Raw genomic sequence first — 20,674 nt, 5'->3', positions numbered from 1 at the left:
TGACCCAATCCAATGCCAACCAGGCTGTTGTAACTCGCGATGGTATGAAGCAGTTTTGCTGGTGCCTTCAGGTTTGTCAGCCTCTGCAGCCTGTCAAATTCTAAATGAAGTAATTGCCCCCTCCTTTTTTTTTTTTTTTTTTTTTTTTTTTTTGGTAACCAGGAGGTAGAACTGATACTGTTTCTGCTCTTTTTAGAGCTTATCCTTGAAACGTCTGTTTTTCATAACAAGTTGTGTTGCCTCCAGAAGGTAGTTAAACAGCCAGGAAAAGTAGCCCTGTGTGTTAGAGAGGACGTGCGTGTCTGAGTAAAATTTTGCCCCTTCTCTGTGCCACAGCCCATCTTTCTGGCTGATCATATTTGGGAAATCTGCAGTTTGCCCTGAAGCCAGGAAGGTTACCTGAAATTCCAGCCACACTAGTGCTATTTTTTGTCCTCAAATCTAGGAAAACCAGGAACTCCTGGGGAAAATGAAGCACTAGTTGCTAAGCACGTACTTCCACTGGGATGTTGTGAATCACTACGTGAAGTTTGTCTCGCGTCATGTTTGGCTTTAGGTAGTGCATGTATGCTTCTGAAGCCCTGGGTAACAATTCATGTCGGTCCTAAAAACAGCTTCTTCCCTTAACGCAGTTTAGGCTTTTACTGCCTTTAAGAAAGGAACTTGAGTCCTTTTTTGGAAATAGTGTTACAGCTGAGAATGCTTGCTGCGTTTATGCAAGTCATAATGTTAAGTTGAAACCTTAACAATGTCAAGAAGGTGGTAATGCAGATGGTTTTTCCCCAGGTATTATTTCTTAACTCCAACAGACTTGGCCTGGAACCTGAGCAGACTAAAAATATTTAAATAGCAGGTTCTAACAGCATGCAACAATTTGCCTAACGTGTAGATTTTCTTGTATATTTTACATATAGAAGTATATTTGTTGATTTTTGCTATATGTTTCCTGGTGCTGCTGTAGTTGCTGGTTCTGTTTCCATCGTTGCTCTTTTGTCTCCCTGCAAAAATGAGCATTAGCAAATGAAATTAGGAAGAAGCTGAATGTAACGTGTTCCCATGTAGCATCTTTAGGGACAGCTGGGATGATCTGAAAGCAGGTTGCTGGCACAGATGTATAGACCCAGGGACGTAGCTTCAGGGAGTTAGTAGTGCCTACAAAACCCAAAGAATCTAAAGAGTTTGTTTTTACTAGATGGTTATGTTGATTCTATTATAATAGTGATTTTCTGTTATAGTCTGGAGGGTATATGTAGATGAACTAAAAGGAAAGAATCGTTTTGGTGCCAATCTGGTTTTTACTTATTTTTTATTTAATCTTCGTTTGGCAACTAGGGCATGTTCCCTTGTGTTCTTCAGTGCTGCAGGGCAGTTTGAGTTGCACAGTGGTTTTTGCCCTTGTTCAGAGCTGAAAATCAAAGTACTTGTGCATGGGGTAGGCTGAGCCCTGATTGAATCTGCCCTGTATTGGAAACAAACCCGTAATTTTTACATAGAAGCTTCCATGCCTTAAAATAGTAAGGAAGTGAATCCAAACCGCATCTGTCCTAGATGATCTTCCAGTAGAGAAACAGTTGTGCCCTGTACCAGTACCCAGTGCTTGATGTGGCCTTGGGGGTCTGCAGCAGCAGAGCCGTTGCCCGCAGGCAGGACCTCTGCACTCCGCGATACCTGTGGGTGACAGTGGTGGGAAGGGGCGAGGGAGAGCTGTGCCGGCTCCCGTGGCAAGTACAGCCCTGAGAACGCCGTTGTAGGATGGACTCTGCTGCTTTGGCAATGAATCATAGAATCATAGAATCATCAAGGTTGGAAAAGACCCTTAAGATCATCGAGTCCAACCGTTAACCTAACACTGCCAAGTCCATCTATACCACGTCCTCGAGCACCCCATGTATCCGTTCTTTAAATACCTCCAGGGATGGAGACTCAACCACTTCCCTGGGCAGCCTGTTCCAATGCTTGACCACCCTTTTGGTGAAGAAGTTTTTCCTAATGTCTAACCTAAACCTCCCCTGGCGCGGCTTGAGGCCGTTTCCTCTCATCCTATCACTTGTTACTTGGGAGAAGAGACCGACCCCCACCTGGCTACAACCTCCTTTCAGGTAGTTGTAGAGAGCAATAACATCTCCCCTCAGCCTCCTCTTCTCCAGGCTAAACAACCCCAGCTCCCTCAGCTGCTCCTCATAAGACTTGTGCTCCAGACCCTTCACCAGCTTCGTTGCCCTTCTCTGGACACGCTCCAGCATCTCAATGTCCTTCTTGTAGTGAGGGGCCCAAAACTGAACACAGTACTCGAGGTGTGGCCTTGTACCAAAATAACAGGGGGGAATCAACCCTTGCCAAGCAAAACAATTTCAGACAACCTCTACTCCCAAGCCCCGCTGGATTTTTGGTAGCGTCTCTCCACAGGGGCCTCCTGCCAGCCTACCTGTGTCTGCCTGAAATCGCATCTCCTCACGTCCTGGACAGCAACGCGCTACTGAAAGTCTGTGCTGTGGGTGTTACTTCGAACCTCCCCTTCATCTTTTGTGTGCAGGGGCTTTCTCAGGGCTTTATTCCTCTGTGGGAAAAATTACATGTTATCTTTTAACATGATAATGTATCATGGCCTGTGCAGACAGCCAACATTGTGGTCTTGAAGCAGATGACCTTAGTGAGTGAAGCAGATGAGTGTGCTCTTCCCTTAAAGTGGGACTTCTTGAGTACAAGGTCTGATCTGTCCTTGCCCAGGGTGTATTTGGAGATCAGCTGATCTTTGTACATCTTCTGTAACAGTGTGACTCCTTGATAGTTACATCAAAATGTGTGCAAATTTTTTGAAATATTCCAGTTTTCCTGTGAGCCTCACGTTTGTTCTTACTGGCTTGCAGGCCAAAGCTTCTCGTGTTTCTTATCACTACCACACTGAAACTTGTTTGCTTTTACTCTTAACACTGGCGAAATCCTGATGCTCCCTTTTTATTCTAATATAGAGTAATCCTCTTGCAATGTATTTAGAAGTGGTATTTTAACATTATTGTTAGTATCTATCACCAAAGAAAGAAATATCTATCCCTTGACACTGAAATGGCTCGGATCACTGCAGGTGTCAGAGGAATGTCTGCTCACTTAAATGCTTTGATTTGAAGATGGTCAAATGTGATGACAGAGTGGAAATGTGCCCCTTCAAAATGGCGGCTCTTGTGGGGCTTGGCTCCACTCTGAATGGTTCCGTTTTCCTTGTGTTATTGGGGCCGCCTCCTCTAATAAGGACCAGCTGTAAGCTGCTGCGTAAGAAACACAGGTTAAAAACATGATGTCTGTCCAAAACTTAAAAATTTCTGTTTAACATTTTGTAACAGAGGGAGTTCAGTAAGGGAGCACAAGAGGAGACTGCGGTGCATCATAAATACCATTTTTTATATATTTACAGCCAGGATAGTGTTTTCTGAACCATGTCTATCATTTGGATATTATCCTTTCTTTTAGATGGTGGATTAACTTGATGAGAGTATAAAATCAGCATAAAAATATATTTACTGAAATTCATGAGGAAATCTCTCAGAATTCCTGTATCTTTTTGAAAAATGGGCCTCAGGCCTCTAAATGATGTAATAAAATCTTTATGATCTTCCTTTCTATCTGCTAGATCTGTGAGGTTGCACAGAAGCAATGAAAAGATCTTTGTCCTGCATGCTTCTATCCTGTAGTGCAACCAAATTTTTTTTTTTTTTTTTTTTTTTTTAAGGAAAAAAGCATACTCAGGGAAAAGAGGTCAAGCATTATCTTATACTCTACTGGATTTTTTTTTTACTGGATTTTCAACAGCTTTTAAAAGAATTGCCTTTAAAAATATTTTATATTTATAAAGAAACTGCTCGTAAACATGGCATTTAGGCAATCTCATTCTGTCTTCATTATGCTGAAAATGGTCAGAAGGATTTCCACTTGATGTAAGGCAAGCAGCTTGCAGATTAGATGTGTTCCATAGTACATGAGAGACCTTGAACTGTCCATTATGGAGTATTAATTCTATTTTCCCTAAACCCAGCATCATGACACGGGAAGATGCCTTTTGCCTGCTGTTTTGTGCAGCATTATAGTATATCTTTTCTAAATTCTGATTTATGTAGGATCCTTTGTTCACTGAGTTAGTCACAGCTGATGATACAGGACATCTGTGTGTCAGGTTTTGAAATGACTTTTAAAAAAAGATTTAATGAAAGCAAGACCCACAGTATGTTCTCCTATTAATCAACAGGCAAAAAATATTTCAGTTATACAAACAATTGTACATAGATCTTGCTACTTACTGCCAGTCTTGCTGGTCCTAGCAAGAATTACTTTTGAGAAACTCTCTGAACTTTATGCAGAGGCAGTCTCTTTCTAATTCCTGGAAAACAACAAGACTTTACTGTGCAGTGGAGGTACATCAAAACCAGTCTGTACATCTTGCTGGAAGAATTTTGTTGGTACCACTGACAGCATTATAAAATAAATCAAAAGAGGTTCTGATTCTGCATAGGCTTTCTTCTTGGTGCAAATAGAAGTAAACTGCTTCCATGCTGTTTTTGCTTTGATGCTAATGACTATATCTGATGCAAAACTGTGAAGAACCATACTTTATTGTGAAGTACTTTATTACGTCTGAACCTCCAGAGTGGCTGGCACATAAAAATTCACATAGGCTGTATGTGAATCCTCCAGAAATTGGAAGATTTGAAAACTGTTATGAACATCAGCTTTTCATAATCTTCAGTTCTCGTGATAAAACACTTCTTAGCATCATAGCCCAAGAGATTATGATCTGTTCTCTGCATTTTTAAATTGTAAATTATTACTAGTTCAGCCAGTGATAATACTTAAGAAGGTGGTTGATTTGGAATTGTTGCTCCAGCGAGAGATAATTTGCAGCAGCAAAAACTTGGCCCTTTGTCCCTGTCTTCTGGACCACAGACATCCACTACACTGTGGATTTTTCACACTTTGGTAAAAATGGCCATGCTGTGTCAGATAAAGTCTATCTCATCACCATTCTGTCTTGATAGTGGCCAATGCATGGTAGATCATAACTATGCTTTTGGTTTTGCATCTGCCATTTTATGCAGCCCTTTTTCCGTCTTCTCTTGAAGCAACCATGTTCTCTACTTACCTTCATTGTGCCCCTTTTCATTTTTATGAAACTTCTCTTGTATTCCCAACTCCTAATCGAGCTCCTTTTCTCCAGCTTGAAGGATGGTGTACTTGATTTGTTGCTTTCAGCTGTAGCTAAAGCAGAGGCCTATTATACTAACGAAGGCAGAATCACACTAAACAGACTGTTAATGTTAGCTTGTTGTGAATCCAGATATAAGTACACTAATACGGTATAATTGCATATGCATTTTAGTACCCAGGGGTCTAGTAAAATTAGTATTACCACTGCTGTATGTTGGAACTGTTCCATTAATTTGCTTGTTCTTTTTGCCTTTTTCTCAATCTTTTCCCATGTCTACCATATTCCTTTTTTGAGATCGGGGGAGAATGCAAAGGGGACCAGAACTGTGTACAGCTCTTAACAATCATAGAATCACAGGATGGTTTGGGTTGGAAGGCATCCTTAAAGATCCAACCCCTCTGCTATGGGCAGGGACACCTTCCACTAGACCAGGTTGCTCAAAGCCCCATCCAGCCTGGCCTTGAACACTTCCAGGGATGGGGCATCCACAACTTCTCTGAGAAACCTGTTCCAGTGCCTCACCACCCTCATAGTGAAGAATTTCTTCCTTAGGTCCAATCTACTCTACTCTCGTTTAGTTTGAAACCATTACCTATCACTACAGCCCCTGGTAAAAAGTCTCTCCCCATCTACCTTATAAACCCTCTTTATATATTGAAAGTCTGCAATAAGGTCTCTGTTACTGCTGTGCATATTTCATACCAGTTATGGGAGTTGTCAATTGAGTATTTTACACTTGCTGATTTCAATATTGATTTGTGTTCTCTGCAGAGGTTGTAAATTCAGGGTAAAAACTGTCAGTCTAGTGTGACTGACAGGTTCTCAATTAATGAAGCCTAGGACTGAAATTGCAAAAAGGGGTGGATCTGCTTTTGGTGGTATGGAGATGGCTGAGTTTTAGAGGATCTGTATGTAAGGGTGCTTTTTTTTTTTTTTTTTTTTGACTACTGTGAAGCACCAAACTTACTTTTTCATGGGGTTGTAATAACCAGTATGAGCAAAAATCTTAGAATGATGTAGGTTTCATGTAACAGTCATGTAGATGACCTCTGAAGGTTGTCTAATCCAATCCCTAATCAAAGCAGGACAAGTCAGAGCAGGTTGCTCGGGAACTTTTTCAGTGACCATGACCTGTTGTCCTGGTTTCGGCTGGGATAGAGTTAATATTCCAACTAGTAGCTGGTATAGTGCTGTGTTTTGGATTTAGGATGAGAATAATGTGATAACACACTGATGTTTTAGTTGTTGCCAAGTAGTGCTTATACTAAGTCAAGGACTTTTCAGCTTCCCGTGCTCTGCCAGTGCAAGAAGCTGGGAGGGAGCACAGCCAGGACAGCTGACCCAAACTGGCCAAAGGGATTTGGGATATTCCATACCATATGATGTCATGCTCAGTATATAAACTGCATCTCTCTTTCTGCGTTTGACCACTTCCATGGTACAAAATAAAAAGGCTTCACATCTGGTCCAAATTTTCTGCATTCCAACTTGTCTGTTGCCTTTTGTCCTGGCCCTGTGTACCTCTGAGGAGCCTGGGTCCATCTTCTCTTTGGCCCTCTGCTAGGTAGCTGTAGACAGCAAAGGCTTTTCCCGTTACCTTCTCTTTTAAAAGTGAACAATCCCAGTTGTTTCAGCACCTCTTTGTATGTGATGTGCTCCAGCCCTGTCCACCTTGGTGGTTCTCCTCCAGACTCATGCAGCAATGTGGTGTCTGGTGAGTGCTGGGCACAGGGGAAGAACTGCTTCCTTGACCTGCTGGCAATGCTCCTGCTCCTCCTCCCAGGGTGTGGTCGGCCTTCTCTGCTGAAAAACATGCTGCTGTTGAGTGGTAATGGTTGTCTTAGAGCCCGTTGTGTTTCTGATAGAAGATGGTTAATACTAAAATGTCGTAAACTGGCTAGTACTTTTAGATAAGGTATGATCTTAGGCTTCAGTTCAGTGAAATGTTTAAGTGTATATCTGTCCTTCTGTCTTCAGTGGAACTCAATTTTGTGCTCAAGTTCAAATGCTTCAGTTTAAAACGAAACAAAATCTTGAAGCAGTTCCTTAAGACTATTATTTTAGCTTCAAACTGGTCTGCTCTGCTGTCTGTCATCTATACATCCATTGATGGTGCTGTCTTGTTAGGAAGCCACAGTTAAAGTACTTTGACTTTAACCTGCAGTGCCTTTTTGATTTTTCTCTTCTCTGGTAGTTTTGGAACCCAACTGAGCTGTGCTAAAATGAAATTGATTTCAAAACATGTTTTTAAAATCTGTTTAAATGTGGACCTCATCTCTAATTTAACTTTTTTCTTTACTTTTATTTTTAATGAAGCTCTTATGCTAATGGCATCTGAATTGTAAAGAGTGAGAGAGTTTTTTCAGGCTCCCTAGATAAATTGATTTTTTAGAACTTTTTTAAAGGAGATGGTCTAAACTAAATGTGCTATTAATAAAATAAAATTTTAAAAAAAGAGTGAATATGCAAAATATTCTATCCAAAAGTTCCCATGGAGACTTTCATTGACCTCCAGGCTCCTTTCTCAGTTCTATTAAACTTGCCTTTTTTCCCCTTCCCTCCTGGGAATGTGTCCCTGTGTCCCATTCTTTTGGAGGGCAAGGAATAGAAATCTGTTTGTTAAACCACTGGCTTAGGGCAGGAGCAGGGATATTTCATTTGGAAACAAGGGATAGAGGGGGAAAAAATATCACTAAAGTAAGATTTTTGGCAGAAAAAAATTACAAAAAATTTAAGGCTTGAAGTGTGTTTCCCAGGAAATAAAATACAATATCTGTATGGGTGTTAATACAGTAACAGTTGGGGAGATCAGCTTGAGAGTAGGTTACTGACTGGGTTGGAGGGAACTCTGAGTCACCAGCTTTTTTGGTGCTCTTTTAATTGAAAAACAACAGCAGCAACAACTCCAACACCAAAAAAAAACGCGCTCTTGAAACTCCCCTGACTGCAGTTTTCTTTTAACTGTCTTTCCTCAACTTAAAAGGAAAGGAAAAAAGCTTTCTAGTTTCAGACTGCTAAATGCTCTGCACTGCACTTCATAACTTGATGAGAGTGTGGAGTGGGAAGCTCTTCAGGCTGTTACAACACTTGGCATATTTTGGTTGTGCCTAGCTCCATCATCTTATCTTTCCTCATCTGCGTTCTCCGGCTTTAAGTGAGGGTCACGCTACTGTTTCCTATGTCAAGCAGTTCTAGAGCAGACCATGAAAAGAAATATTTGTTCGCTAAAACCACACTGCAGGCTGCAGGTATGCACAAGTCTGCCCTAACACCTATTGCTTTATTTCTAAGGCACTTGCTGCAGCTAGAAGGAACGTACAATGCGATTCTTGCTTTTCTCTGTCCCTACCCCAGTTTTCCTATCAAAGAAACAGGTAAATGTCCCCCTCCGTCCTTCCTCCACTCCACAAGTCTGACAGTACCACACTGGGGTCCCTCCTCCACCCGCGTGGCCTCTCGTCGGTCATTGTGACCGCTTCTCTCCGTTCCCGCTGGCATCATGTAAATGGCCACTCTTCTTTGTTTGTTACCAGTTTTGTCATGGTTTCTCCAGTTTTAAAGGTCTTCATTATAGTAGTTTCTGTTTTCTGTAAAGAACATGTCATACAGAGCCAAAATGGACTCCTTTTTTTTGCTTCCCTACTTGCCACTGCTTCTTGTCCTATTCAAAGGTATTCTTAACTGCCGCCGCCTTTGTGCAAGTACTCGGTCATATAGATTTTCCATCACTGAAGCTTTATATCAAAGAATGTGGTATCAAGGGAAAGATCTTTTTTTTTTTTTTTTTCTTCCTTTTACAGATAAAATAAAATTGCTCTGTTTTCAGGATTCTCAGAATACCAACCCAACTTGCTGTCAAAACAAAACAAAAAATCTTTATTCTTAGTGTTTCTGTTCTCAGTGTATGGATTAAAAAGATCATTTGCAGGGACCGTTTATTTGAAATCTTGGTTTCTTGAGCAAACAAAAAACCCCTTTCAGTTCAACTGGGTGTGGAAAAGCTGCTTGCACTACTTAAATCTCTAGAACTAAAATGGTTATTTCTAATTAGCTTTTATTTGCTTTTAGGGCAGGCTGTCTTGTTATACCATTGGATATATTTGCTGTGGAAAACTGAAAAATACTAAGACTCGGTTATTAGGCAAACTCGCAGTCTTTACTCATTCTTGGCTGATGGGGAGCTATGCTGTTAAAAAAAAAAAAAAAAAGAAAATAGGAAGTTTCCTCTAGTGCTGGGAGTGGTTCTTCCAATGTTACGGGAAACATTGTGAGACAGTGGGGAAGAGCTTGGTACTTAGGTGAAATTGTTTTGTATCTTCTCAGGGTAAATAATGCAGTGTTGATCTTAAAGCTAGTTCTATTTTCTTGTGATTTGGTAAATCTTACAGAAAGGAAAAATGAATGAAGTTGATACTTCTAGAAAATAATCATGTAATAGGCTAGGAGTGGGAAAGGGTGTTTGCTTTAGTATATCATTCATATGCAGAAAATAATAGCTAGCTCCAAGTGCTTTAGAGGAGTCTTAGGTGGAGGAATGTTCTGCAGATGATGCAGAGCAAGCTGGGCTGGAAGCTGTCATTTTGTAAGGAAAGGCAAAACAGGGAAATAGTTCCCATGTCTGTCTTCTGTTATCCAGATCACCAGCCCGAAGTTTCTTTTTTTTTGTCCCACTTCTAACTGTAGACTGGTTCTTTAAAGATTCATCTGGATGTAAGAGAGGGTATTGACTGGCATTAGGACAAGAATGGGTCTGAGAAACTAATCTGAAGGTTGAGCTTAATTGATGCTAAACTGATGAGTGACTGTCTTGTTGCTTGACTAAGCCCACCTTTTTGGAAACACTCTTCTACAGCAAGAGCACAAAATGCTGGCAGGAGCCCTACGTAGTTTTAAGCTGTTGCTACAAGCTGTCACCTAGATTAGCTGGCAAAAGAATGTTTGAACCTGCAAATTACTTTGGCAGAGCCCAGTCTCTAACCATAGTTTCCTGGCTGTGAAATTTTGCCAAGTATTGTACTAATAATTTGAGGGATGGGGGATCGCAAGGTTTCCAGGCACCAGATGTCTGCCTGCATTTGCTGAGGGATTTTTAGGTTGGCTTTATGTCTATCTACAATATTTTTATTTCCCTGGAAGTGTATGCAGTACATTTTCAGGAGGAGATGCTGAGACATCATTAATACCTATTCTTCTGCTTTTTAGCTTTCAGTATTTAAACTCCTTTTAGAACTAGGGTTGGTTTGTTCTGTTGTTTTTGAAAAGTCTCTGTATCTTTTAGTTGGCAGTGGATCACACCCAAGTTCCAATGATTGCCATACAATCCATTTTACCTACAGAGGAAAACCAAAATGCCTTTCCAGGTGATTCACAATTTCTAAACCTAACTTACTTGTGGGTTATGCCTAGTAACAAGAACAGCAGCTAAAATGTAGGAAGCTGGTGTTAAAGTTTCAGATAACCACTCATAAAATGTAACATTTGGAAAGCATCACTCGCTTTCCAGAAGTAATGATTTGACAAGAACAGCTCCTCCTGCCCTGTCTAGCTCAATGTAAGCTAATAAGGTTTTTTTTGAATGTGAAGCCAAACTTCCAAATTCTATTTTTACCTTTTGCTTATAAGGATGAATGTCTAGTTAGGTAGACAGTTTAGACCAGGCTAAGAAAAAGCCAGTTAGAACACAGCAATCCACTTCATGTATCATCACTTTATGTAATGTCACCTTCTACAACAGCAGTATCCTTATTTTTCCATTGCTCTTTATCTATTGCTGCCATTTTGCACTCTCACTAGAGGAAGCTTCAGCTGCCCTTTACTGTAGCATATTTTGAACCTTTGTAAACATATGCATTAAGGAAATTTACTTCAGATAAAGTAATTATCTGAAACCACAGCACAAACAGTCCAACCAAATCTAGTCTCATTAAATTAATCGTGACATTAGGAGGTCTCATCCTTTTGACTTCATTTTTATTCATAGATTAGAAGGAGGAAAACAAACATCTCAGTGGTTTCTCAAGTTCAAAGGAAGCAGTTCAAATGCAGGAATGTTTCTAAGTCTCCGAGCTGAAGAGAAAACAACAGCAATTGAGGCAGAAGTATCATGAACAAAAAATTCTGACTTTTGGAGACAAATATCTATTTTTTTCCACTGTAAAAATTGCCAAATGTTTAATTTTTTCGTGATGTATCTTTTGCATCATCTGTTTCCCTCTAGTTCTGTAAGCAATTAAGTTGCTCCACTTTTTAAAGATTTAATGATTTTATTGTTTCGTTCTAATCTATTGTAATAACTAACAGCAGATTTAATTTTTATCAGAAACTCCTGAAGTACAATTTCAGTTTTCAGAAGACTTATTTTCAGAAGAAAAATGTATTTAATTTCAAAAACTTTTGTTTTTCATTTTTTAGTTTAGACCCATTCTGTGTTGTTAACAACCATGTTTTGCTTAGAGTTGTTTTGTTTTAGGGCTCTAATATATGAACATAACAGAAGATGGATGGCAGAATTGAAGGTCGGAAAATGCAAGTATAGTTAGTTTTAGGGCTAGATAATTTTAATAAAAAGTTTCACACTCATTTTCTGTTTTAAAAACAGCCACCTTGCAGTCAAAGTCCTTTGGGGTTTTTACTAGAGTTTGTAAAGCTCCTTTAATACAGAGATTAACGATTTCTTTTATTTCTTTCATTCCTCTTATTGGTTTGTAAACCTGAAGGCTGTGAATTTTATGAAAGAAAATCCTTTAATTTTGTGTATGCCTATTGATATGTGCGGTTGCCATGGTACGGATTTGGAGTGGAACTTTTAAATCTCTGACTGGAGCCGATATGATGATTTCTAGCATCGTTTTTCTGATACAATTAGTCAGAAGTCTGAAAAATTACTCACTGAATTTAGCTGACTGGATGCCCTAAAGGTCTAAAGTTCTAAAGTAAAGGTCTAAACTTTACTGCGTGGTCTTAAACTTTCTGCAGGGCCCCACTTTAGGCGTACAAACTGATTTGTGTGATGAAATTTTGTTGAGAGTTCATGACTCCCTCTGAGTTGCAAGCCATTGTCTGGGAGCAGCTGCTTTAATTTCTAGCTATTCATTTTAATGTCTTCTTTCCAATTGTTTTGTACAATGCCGTATTGTGAATAGAGTTTTATATAACTTTCATCAAGTAGCTGAGTGGATCAGGAATTGTTAAAAACTTTGCATCAATTCCTTAGGACGTTTCTGCTTCCTTTCCTAACAGCCCCTGCTGTAGAGTTCCAGCTTATTCGATGAGCATAGTCATTGATGGTGGACGTCAAGATTTAGGTTGGCTGTAAGGTCCTTTGAAGATAAAGATGGATTTTAACTCCATTAAGGACTTTATAGGAAGTTTATGAAGAACGGAAGATATCTAGTAGGCATTCAGCAGCCTGGATTCACGACAGATGCTGCAGAATCAGTTGCCAGATACAGGTTTTTAAGCCCAAAGCCTCCATGCTCAGGTGTGATGCCAAATATGAAAACCCGAGGACTGTTATTTTGTGAAATGAGGTTCATGGTTGTATTTGTCAGTAAATCTTTTTTGTTTGTGAAGCTTGGAGTTGAGGAGAAATCCAAGAGTATGTTTGAGCTCCAGACTGCTCCTAGCTAACAGTGAGTGCTGGTTTTGTTGTTTTTTCACTGAGGAAATGCCACTTTGACTATTGATATACTTGTCTACCCAGCGATACCATGTGTCTTCCTTGAGAATATCTTACCAGATATATAAATTGGCTCTATTTGTCAGTTGATTTTACTCAAACAGAGACATTTGGAAGGTAGTGATGTGGCTGTGTGGCAGGACAGGTGGGGCTGTGTACTGTCTGAATGTTAATGTTACTTGGAAAACACCTGGAAAATTTGTCAGACTGCATTCTGCTGTTAATAATGAAGAAGCAAAGTTAAGTGATGATACAATTGACATATGAATTAGAAATACCATAATTTTGAAATGAAAATAAGTTTTTCTTAGGCAGGTCAGATTATCTTTCAGTGAAGAAAATGTTATCTAAGCCCCCTTCTTGAGTTCCGCTATTGAAAATGTTCACAGATTGTCAGCTTTCTGAAGTTGAAACTCTTTGCATGTAAAACGTTCTTCTCTAACAGACCCATACAGGTTTTTATACTGAATCACTACATTTAATGTTTTCTGTATGTTCAGGAAAGACTTTGAAAACGTAAAAATGTAGATCGTCCTCACCTTTTTTTTTTTTTTTTTTTTTTTTATGGCAACTATTTTGACTTGTACATACTGTGATCTATTTCAGGTGTTCTGAGTGGGTATAGCAGATGTGATAAGATGTATAAAACAGAATTTTTCACCAGACTATGTTCTGCCCTAAACACCACTCTGGGCAGAAAGAAATTCAAGTAAATAAGGAGGTCAAGTATTTTATATTTTTGCCTGATATCATATAGCTTTCTGTATTACTTTTTTTTTTATAGGATACTTTGAAAAGTTAAAATTAACAGAGAAGAAAAATTTCTCTGTTGGCCAGAAATTTTTGGTTTTCTCTTCATTGAGAAACCATTTTCTGCTTTTTGAATGCAGCCTCATACTATTGCTACCAAAGGTATGGAAAAAATTTAATTAATTTATGCTCCCTTGGCTGGCCTTACAGCTGTGCAGAATAGATCTATCCCATACCTTCAAAGTACCCACACTTTCAACTGGTTTGTGGAAATTGGGTCTTTGGGCGTAGGGAGAACACTTTATCTGCAAGATCCAGATCTGAGCAGTGAATAATGGCATTTCTGAAGTAACCTCTCAATAACAGTGGGAGCTTTCAGAAAGGAAACAACAATGATATTTTGCGGTAACTTTGAGTACATCCAGTTGCAGCAGATGTGTAATCTGTTAGTATGATGTAGGAGAGCTGTACATTTGCCACCTGTAGTATACACTGTGTACAAAAATGGTTTCATTTTTTTGCCTGGGCTTCCTGAAAATCATCTTTGCAGTACAGTGCAGAAGAGCGGAACTGAAATGATCAAGTTGTTAAAAAATAATTGAAATAATCCAAATTTGTTTGAAACTAAGGTGCAAAGCCTGTTATGCCTGGGAACATTGTCTTCATAGTGATCACTTAAGAACTATTACGTATTCTTTTGTTGTTGTTTTGTTTTTTTTTTTTAAGCTGGACCTGTGATCTGCAGAATGCTAACATACCCTCCAACTCGAAGAGCCTTAATTGTGGGTTGTGGTCTGCAGATGTTTCAACAACTGTCAGGGATTAACACCGTCATGTATGTATTTACTGCTTGCTTTTCTTTATAAAATGTAAGAAAAAGACAATTAGACCAGTAGCAGTTGTAGATGGGCTTCTGGACAAAATCCGAAATGTGAAAGATTGAGTGAGAGCGCTGGAATGCTGGTTTGAAATCCAGATATTGACATATTTGGCGTCTCAGAAAATTGGTACAAGAGGATGTTAGTATAAGGGCAAACATTTATATAGAGATGAGAATGCAAACTGTACACTGGGAGATGCATTATTATATGTTAGGGTTTACGGTCAAAGCTATGTCTGTCTAGCGAAGAAACTACACTTACAGTTTGAATTTGTGTGCAAATAGATCAAAATACTGTGAGGGTTAGACTGCTGATCATGTAAAGGAGATGGAAAATTACTGTGAAGTGCTAAAGCAGGTAAGATGCTGAGGGAAGAAGCATTTCCTGTTATTACATGGTTCTGTTACGTGTGTGAAGACTCAGTAAATGCAGAAATGAAGAACAATATATTGGATGTTTTGATAAGCTGTCAGCTCACAAGAGGAGTAGCTCTTGGGAAATGTGCACTGCTCAAGACATAGTTTAAGATTAAATTACTATTGAGCTACCCTACAAGAGTAACCATAATGAATATGATTTCCATATTGTTTTAAGAGCAAGCATAAAGTATATTGCAGTAACGTCTTACAGAGAGAACTACAGCTAAGGGAGCAAGCTTGTTAGGAAATAGTTAAAAGGAACAGCCAAAAGGATAAAGCTTTTAGTGGTATCAAGAGCTACCGTATTAAATGTTAGAGTAAATATCTGCCATCTATCACAACGGAGAAAAACCCAAAGTCAGTATTGTTAAACTGCAAAGGAGGGAAATCTGTAACAGGTAAAGAGAAACTTTATAAAGTAGAAATTGTAAACAAATGTGAAAGATGGGAGAATGCATCACTGGTAAGTTATGTGTGAAAACCAGAAGACAGGCATAGAAGGAGCTTGGCGAAATTCTTCAGGCACATCAGAAGCAAGAGACCTAATAGTCTCCAGGCCCGGTAAGGGTCAAGATGGTGTGAGAACACTAGCAATAAATAAATTTTTAGCAGCAAATAAATATTTGCAAATATTTATTTTAGCAGCAAATTTTAAACAATTTTTTATTTTTTAATTTTTTAAATTTAATTTAATATTTTTTTAAAATTTAAACAAATTTTTAACAAAAATTTTAGCAGCAAATAAATATTTGATAAATATTTAGCAGCAAATCTTACGAAGACTCTTTTTGCCTCTGTGTTAATTATGGAGGGTATATGAAGGTTCCTGCACTGGAGCTTACTGGAGATGTCTCAGAATGGTCTGTTTCAAATTCAAGTGTTAGGGGAAGAACTTTTAGAACAAGTTGATAAAAATGAATAATAACAAATTGCTTGGACTAATCAGGTACACCCAGCAGGTCTGGAGTAATTCAAATACATAATTACTGAATTTGGAAATGTAGCATAACATGTGTGAGGCTACAGACCAGAAAGTTTTATCTCTGTCCTTATCAAAATTAATTAAAGTAGTCATAGAATCAAATGAGAAGACGTGTGTTTATAAATATGAAAAATGAACATGTACATGGAGAATATAAAATAATAAAGAAGAGTCAATATGATTGTTGTAGACAGATTATAGCTTGCAGATTGGTTTGATGTGAGTTCACGGTCATGTTAGAACTATATATCCCATGTGAACTAACCATCCTAGTCCATGACAACTGTTGCCAAAGTTTCTTGAAGAAACCAGATGGCCACAAAAGTAAGAGAGAAGCCCTCTCAGGTTAATAACTTTTTAAGATAGATAGGAAAAAAGATGAGAGTAAAAGATCAGTTATCACAAGACAAGAGTAGGCTCCTGTAGGGATCTACGTGGAGATCTTTGCTGCCTTAATAAGTCTGTGAAAGGGGCTAAACAGCAAAATAACAGCTTGTACTCCCACACCATTCACGATATTAAGACCCCCAAATCTGTGAACATGAACAGTTGTGGGAAGATAATACAAGATAACAAATTAATAAAATGGCAAGTGCATTAACAATACAGTATTATGCAATAATGCTTGCAGGAGAGAACTGGCTCACTAACATGCATGGCAGTCCAAATTGTTACTACTCAAAAAAGAGGTCTTGAAGTTGCATTATAGTTCTATACAAACGTCATGATGACATCCATGACCGATCTGGAGTAATACAAACAATTGCAGATGTCCTTTCTTTTAGTAAGGATAAATCAGGTTACATATGGGGAAGGAGATACCTGTATTTGAACAGGATGGTTAGGACTCTGCGGCTTGGAAAAGAAATGAGTTCAGAAGAAACGCAAGAGGCGTATAAAGTTAGTAATGTTTTGGAGAAGAAGGTGAGAGCATGATTATTCATCATTTCTTATAACACAGTTTTGATGACTCCTAGCTCTTACCCAGCAGTAGGTTTAAAAATGTTTTTTTCATGCAGCAAATAATTACCTAGTGGAACTCATTGCCACAGGATGTTACAGATGCCAAATGTTGAAGTAAGTTTAGAAATTAATTAGGGAAACTTATATAATAAACATTATTAAAATGATGTTAAACATAATGTGGATGCAACCTCTGGCCAAGGACAGTCATTCTCACATTTTGGTTCTTACTACTTTAGCATGCCTTATTAGGCTAGAATAAAAACTTGACAGTTCACAAGGTTTATGACACTGGTAGGTTGACTTGGTTTATTTTAAACTTTGTATGTTTTAAAATCTCAAACTCCTTTCTGTGTAGGAGGCTTTACAAATAGTTTGGAATTGACCTAATTTGCTTGTGGATGTGTAGGAGGACAGAATTACAACTATAAAACATAGCTGAATCTTAGCTTTAAAATAAGAAAATGCCTATAATAAACACATGAAGGCACTATTGTTAAAGGACTGGCTTGTAAACCATTTGCAATATCCAGTGTTTTTTTAATAATCCAGTATAACTACACTATTAGTTGTCAGGTATGCAAGACAAACATTCTCCTATGAAAGGACATTTTTCAAATACAAGTAAGCAGCTGTCTATTGATGGTTTACTTGCATAGAAATTGATGATTGCTTTTTAATGCAGTAATTAAATGGTACCTTAAGGAACTGTCAGATTGTATTAGCTCTCTAAGCGCTGTTTTCCTCTCCATAATGTTTGGTTGTCTCATTCTGGGATTGCTGTTCTGTTGCAGCAGGAAAACAGGCATTGGTTACAGTTGGAGGTTGTAGGATTGTGTGGACTTTCCTTCAGTGGTTTTGCTAGCTCATTTACCAAAAACAGTCACAAAAAATGTTTTGATGGTTGATGTTCACTGTAACTTTGGTGCTGCTGTGAATCCTCTTCTCTTGATATACCCCTTCCTAGGCCATAGGAGAAGAGGCTGATGACCCCGACTTGCTGTTGCCTGGCTTTCCCTGGCAGAGAATTTAGCTCCCTTTCTCCTTTTGTATTTCCATGGGACTCTCCTACACTGCGACCAGTTAACTTAACATGCCAGCATCCATGATGTGCCCTGACTTGTTCAAATCTTCTGCCTTGAAGCTTTCCACTATTTCTGATATAAAAAAATTTGTTAAATCTTGTCTTTTACTGTAAGAAAGTGAGGCCATAAGAGTGAGTTTGTGTGTGTCTGAAAAACTCATTTAAAAAAAAACAAACCAACATAAATCACAGAGCAGGAAAGTGAAGTGAAAATGTGAGGAAGACGACAGTTGTAGAATGATTTAATACTTCCCCAATTTGTATATGTATATTTACTGAGTAACTCTTCTATTTAAGAAAACAAAAGTTTGAATCAAAAGCATGGGTGTTAGAGGTAAGAAATTATATAGAGGAATTTTGCAGGGGTCTAAAAATAATCGCTCAGTGTACCCAGTAGTAGAAGAGATCCGAAAAAGCAGAAAAATACTACAAGAAACACACAGAGACGACAACAAAAATCTAGAGCTTCCATGCTTAAGAGTTCAGAAGTCTGTTATATATTTCCTGGTTAAAAGTTGGATATCAGTAGTGAAGCCAACAAAGTCCATGTGTAGTTGGATTTCTCTTGAGGATGGGGAGAGGAAAACTAGAAGAACTTTCGTAAGAATTGTTGAGGACTGTGCTCTGTCCATCCCATCATGCAATAAACTGATCTGGTTTTTGCACAGAAATAGTTTCATATTGCATTTGAATCAGCCATGTATGTAACATCCAGCTGTGAGGAACCAGAAACTCTCGTCACGAACAGGATGTTATTGAACTGCATGCGGAGCAGCCTCTGCATTGAGGAGGTGGATCTAAAAGAGAAACAAAATGTAAAAATAGGCTAAGGAGATTGTGACTCTCGCAGGAACACATTCTAGCGTGATAAATTTAGTCAGTGAAAGAATAAAGCTCAGTGACCTATAGCTTCGATGACTTTTTCCTAAGAACAAGTGTACCACTGCTGTTTGATAGAGTGCCTGAAGTAGAAAAAATTTTCCTTTTTGTCATGGCTTTTGCCAGCTTAAGTGACCTGTAAAAGATAAAGTCATACAATTTTGGACAAGCATCTCTCACACTGGTGCAAGCAGGTCTGAAATGGTTTAACTTTTCAGTTTCTTATCACTCTGGTATTTTCTCATTTTAAAAACGAAAGCTCACTGTTTCAAGCCTGGAGTCACAAATCTGGCTGACAGGAGACCTATGAAGGAACTTATATTCCAGGATAGCAGTTACTACAAATCAGCTTTTTAATAGTAACATATCCCAGAATTTTATTAAAATGGTGGTGTGCAGATATTTTCAAGCCCACAGTGGCCCATAGTTAAAACTTGGTGGAGGAGGACCATTTTAAGGTAAAACTTTAAGCTATTTTTTCCCATCAGTTTCTTCTTCAAAAAAAAAAAAAAAAAAAAAAGACGACCATTTCTTTTTTGGGGAGTGGGAGGAAGAGGGGGCTTCAAGCATTTGACTATTTCAGAGTGTTTGGTGAAAAACATGAGTATACGGATGCTTTAGCTATATGCGCACATTCCTGCAGGACTGGGACTTCCGAAAACACTCCTGATACTGTGCAGCTTCATTGCAGTCAAAAAAAAAAAAAAAACATGGGGAAGAAAGCTTTTGGAAAAAATCCTAAGCTATCTTGAATACTAAGCAGTAATTTAGCCATAATTGGAGGGAGTTCAGTATTGTCTTGTCAGAACTGGATGTAGGTATTGTGGCCTGTGCTGGAGTTTCTGCTGCTCTTCTGGGAGCTTGCTAGTTTTGAGGGAGCTGATGGGCGTTCACGCAGGCTGCCTGTACCCTCAAGACAGTAAATCTGAGATAAGATTGAAGAGACAGCTGTATCATCTTGATTATTCTTATTCTTATGAAACTTTAAGTGGACTTGATGAAAGCTAAACAAAATATTTTGTTCTGCAGTTGAAACGCTGAGCTTGATGTGATGCTAATTTAGTAATTTGCCATTATCTTCTCACATTGTGTTAGAAAAGCTTTCTGCAACAGAAAGTGGTATAATGTGTCAACAGGGAGAGCTTATGGCCTTCGGCATTTTTGTTAAGCTTGTATTTTTGCTAGTGTATGTGATCTGTTATTCCTAGTTAATAAAATGTTTTTTTATTGTTAAGATATCCTTGCATCTCCTAAAAGTTAAGTGAATCCACATGTAAAATCTATTGGTGTTTGGATTTGGTCCATAGATGCTTTTGAGCTCTAACAGTCTTGCTTTTTTAAGCTGTGCAAGCAAACAAAAGAACAAAAAAAATGAGATGATAAAGAAGCATCTTTTTCCAGCTGGCAAGAAATAGGGAGTGGAAGAAAATACTATATGGAGAAGGAAAAAAGCTCAGAGTAACGAGAGAGGAAGAAAAGCTGGATAAAAGAAAGAAGGAAAACACAAAAGAGGACAAGAGGAGGTTATGTAACAAGCAGAAATTGAAGGTTTGAAGATAAGTTAAGAATATTAAAACAATTAACATGAGAAGTGAATGAATATCATACTGAATGTAAATGAGAGAATGAAAGAGAACATGAGTGGGACTGGAAAGAAGCCAGGATACTTCTGAAGTTTAATAGAGACTAGAGAGGAGTTTAATGGAAGCAAAGCACATTTCCCGACAGATTTAATCGCCGGGTCTATTGTGCAGCAATTGCAGAGCTGGAACCCATGAAGCACTGTAAAACTTTGCTTCTGTTCGCTGAAGCAAGCGTGAGGCAGCACGCACCTCTCTGTAGCC

General features: G+C 38.6%; 1 protein-coding gene across 3 annotated transcripts in view; it reads left to right on the top strand.

The window, feature by feature from the left end:
* Positions 1-20,674, top strand: part of SLC2A13 (solute carrier family 2 member 13) — a 167,502-nt gene that overhangs the window by 61,790 nt on the left and 85,038 nt on the right. For all 3 annotated transcript variants that reach the window (XM_082308325.1, XM_082308323.1, XM_082308324.1), the window contains exon 4: positions 14,349-14,457. In XM_082308325.1, the coding sequence (XP_082164451.1) occupies positions 14,349-14,457 (109 nt within the window). The remainder of the gene's footprint in view (positions 1-14,348; positions 14,458-20,674) is intronic.

Source organism: Platalea leucorodia, assembly GCF_965183815.1.
Source record: "Platalea leucorodia genome assembly, chromosome: 4".
NCBI lineage: Eukaryota > Metazoa > Chordata > Aves > Pelecaniformes > Threskiornithidae > Platalea > Platalea leucorodia.
This window is presented reverse-complemented; position numbering and strand designations above follow the sequence as displayed.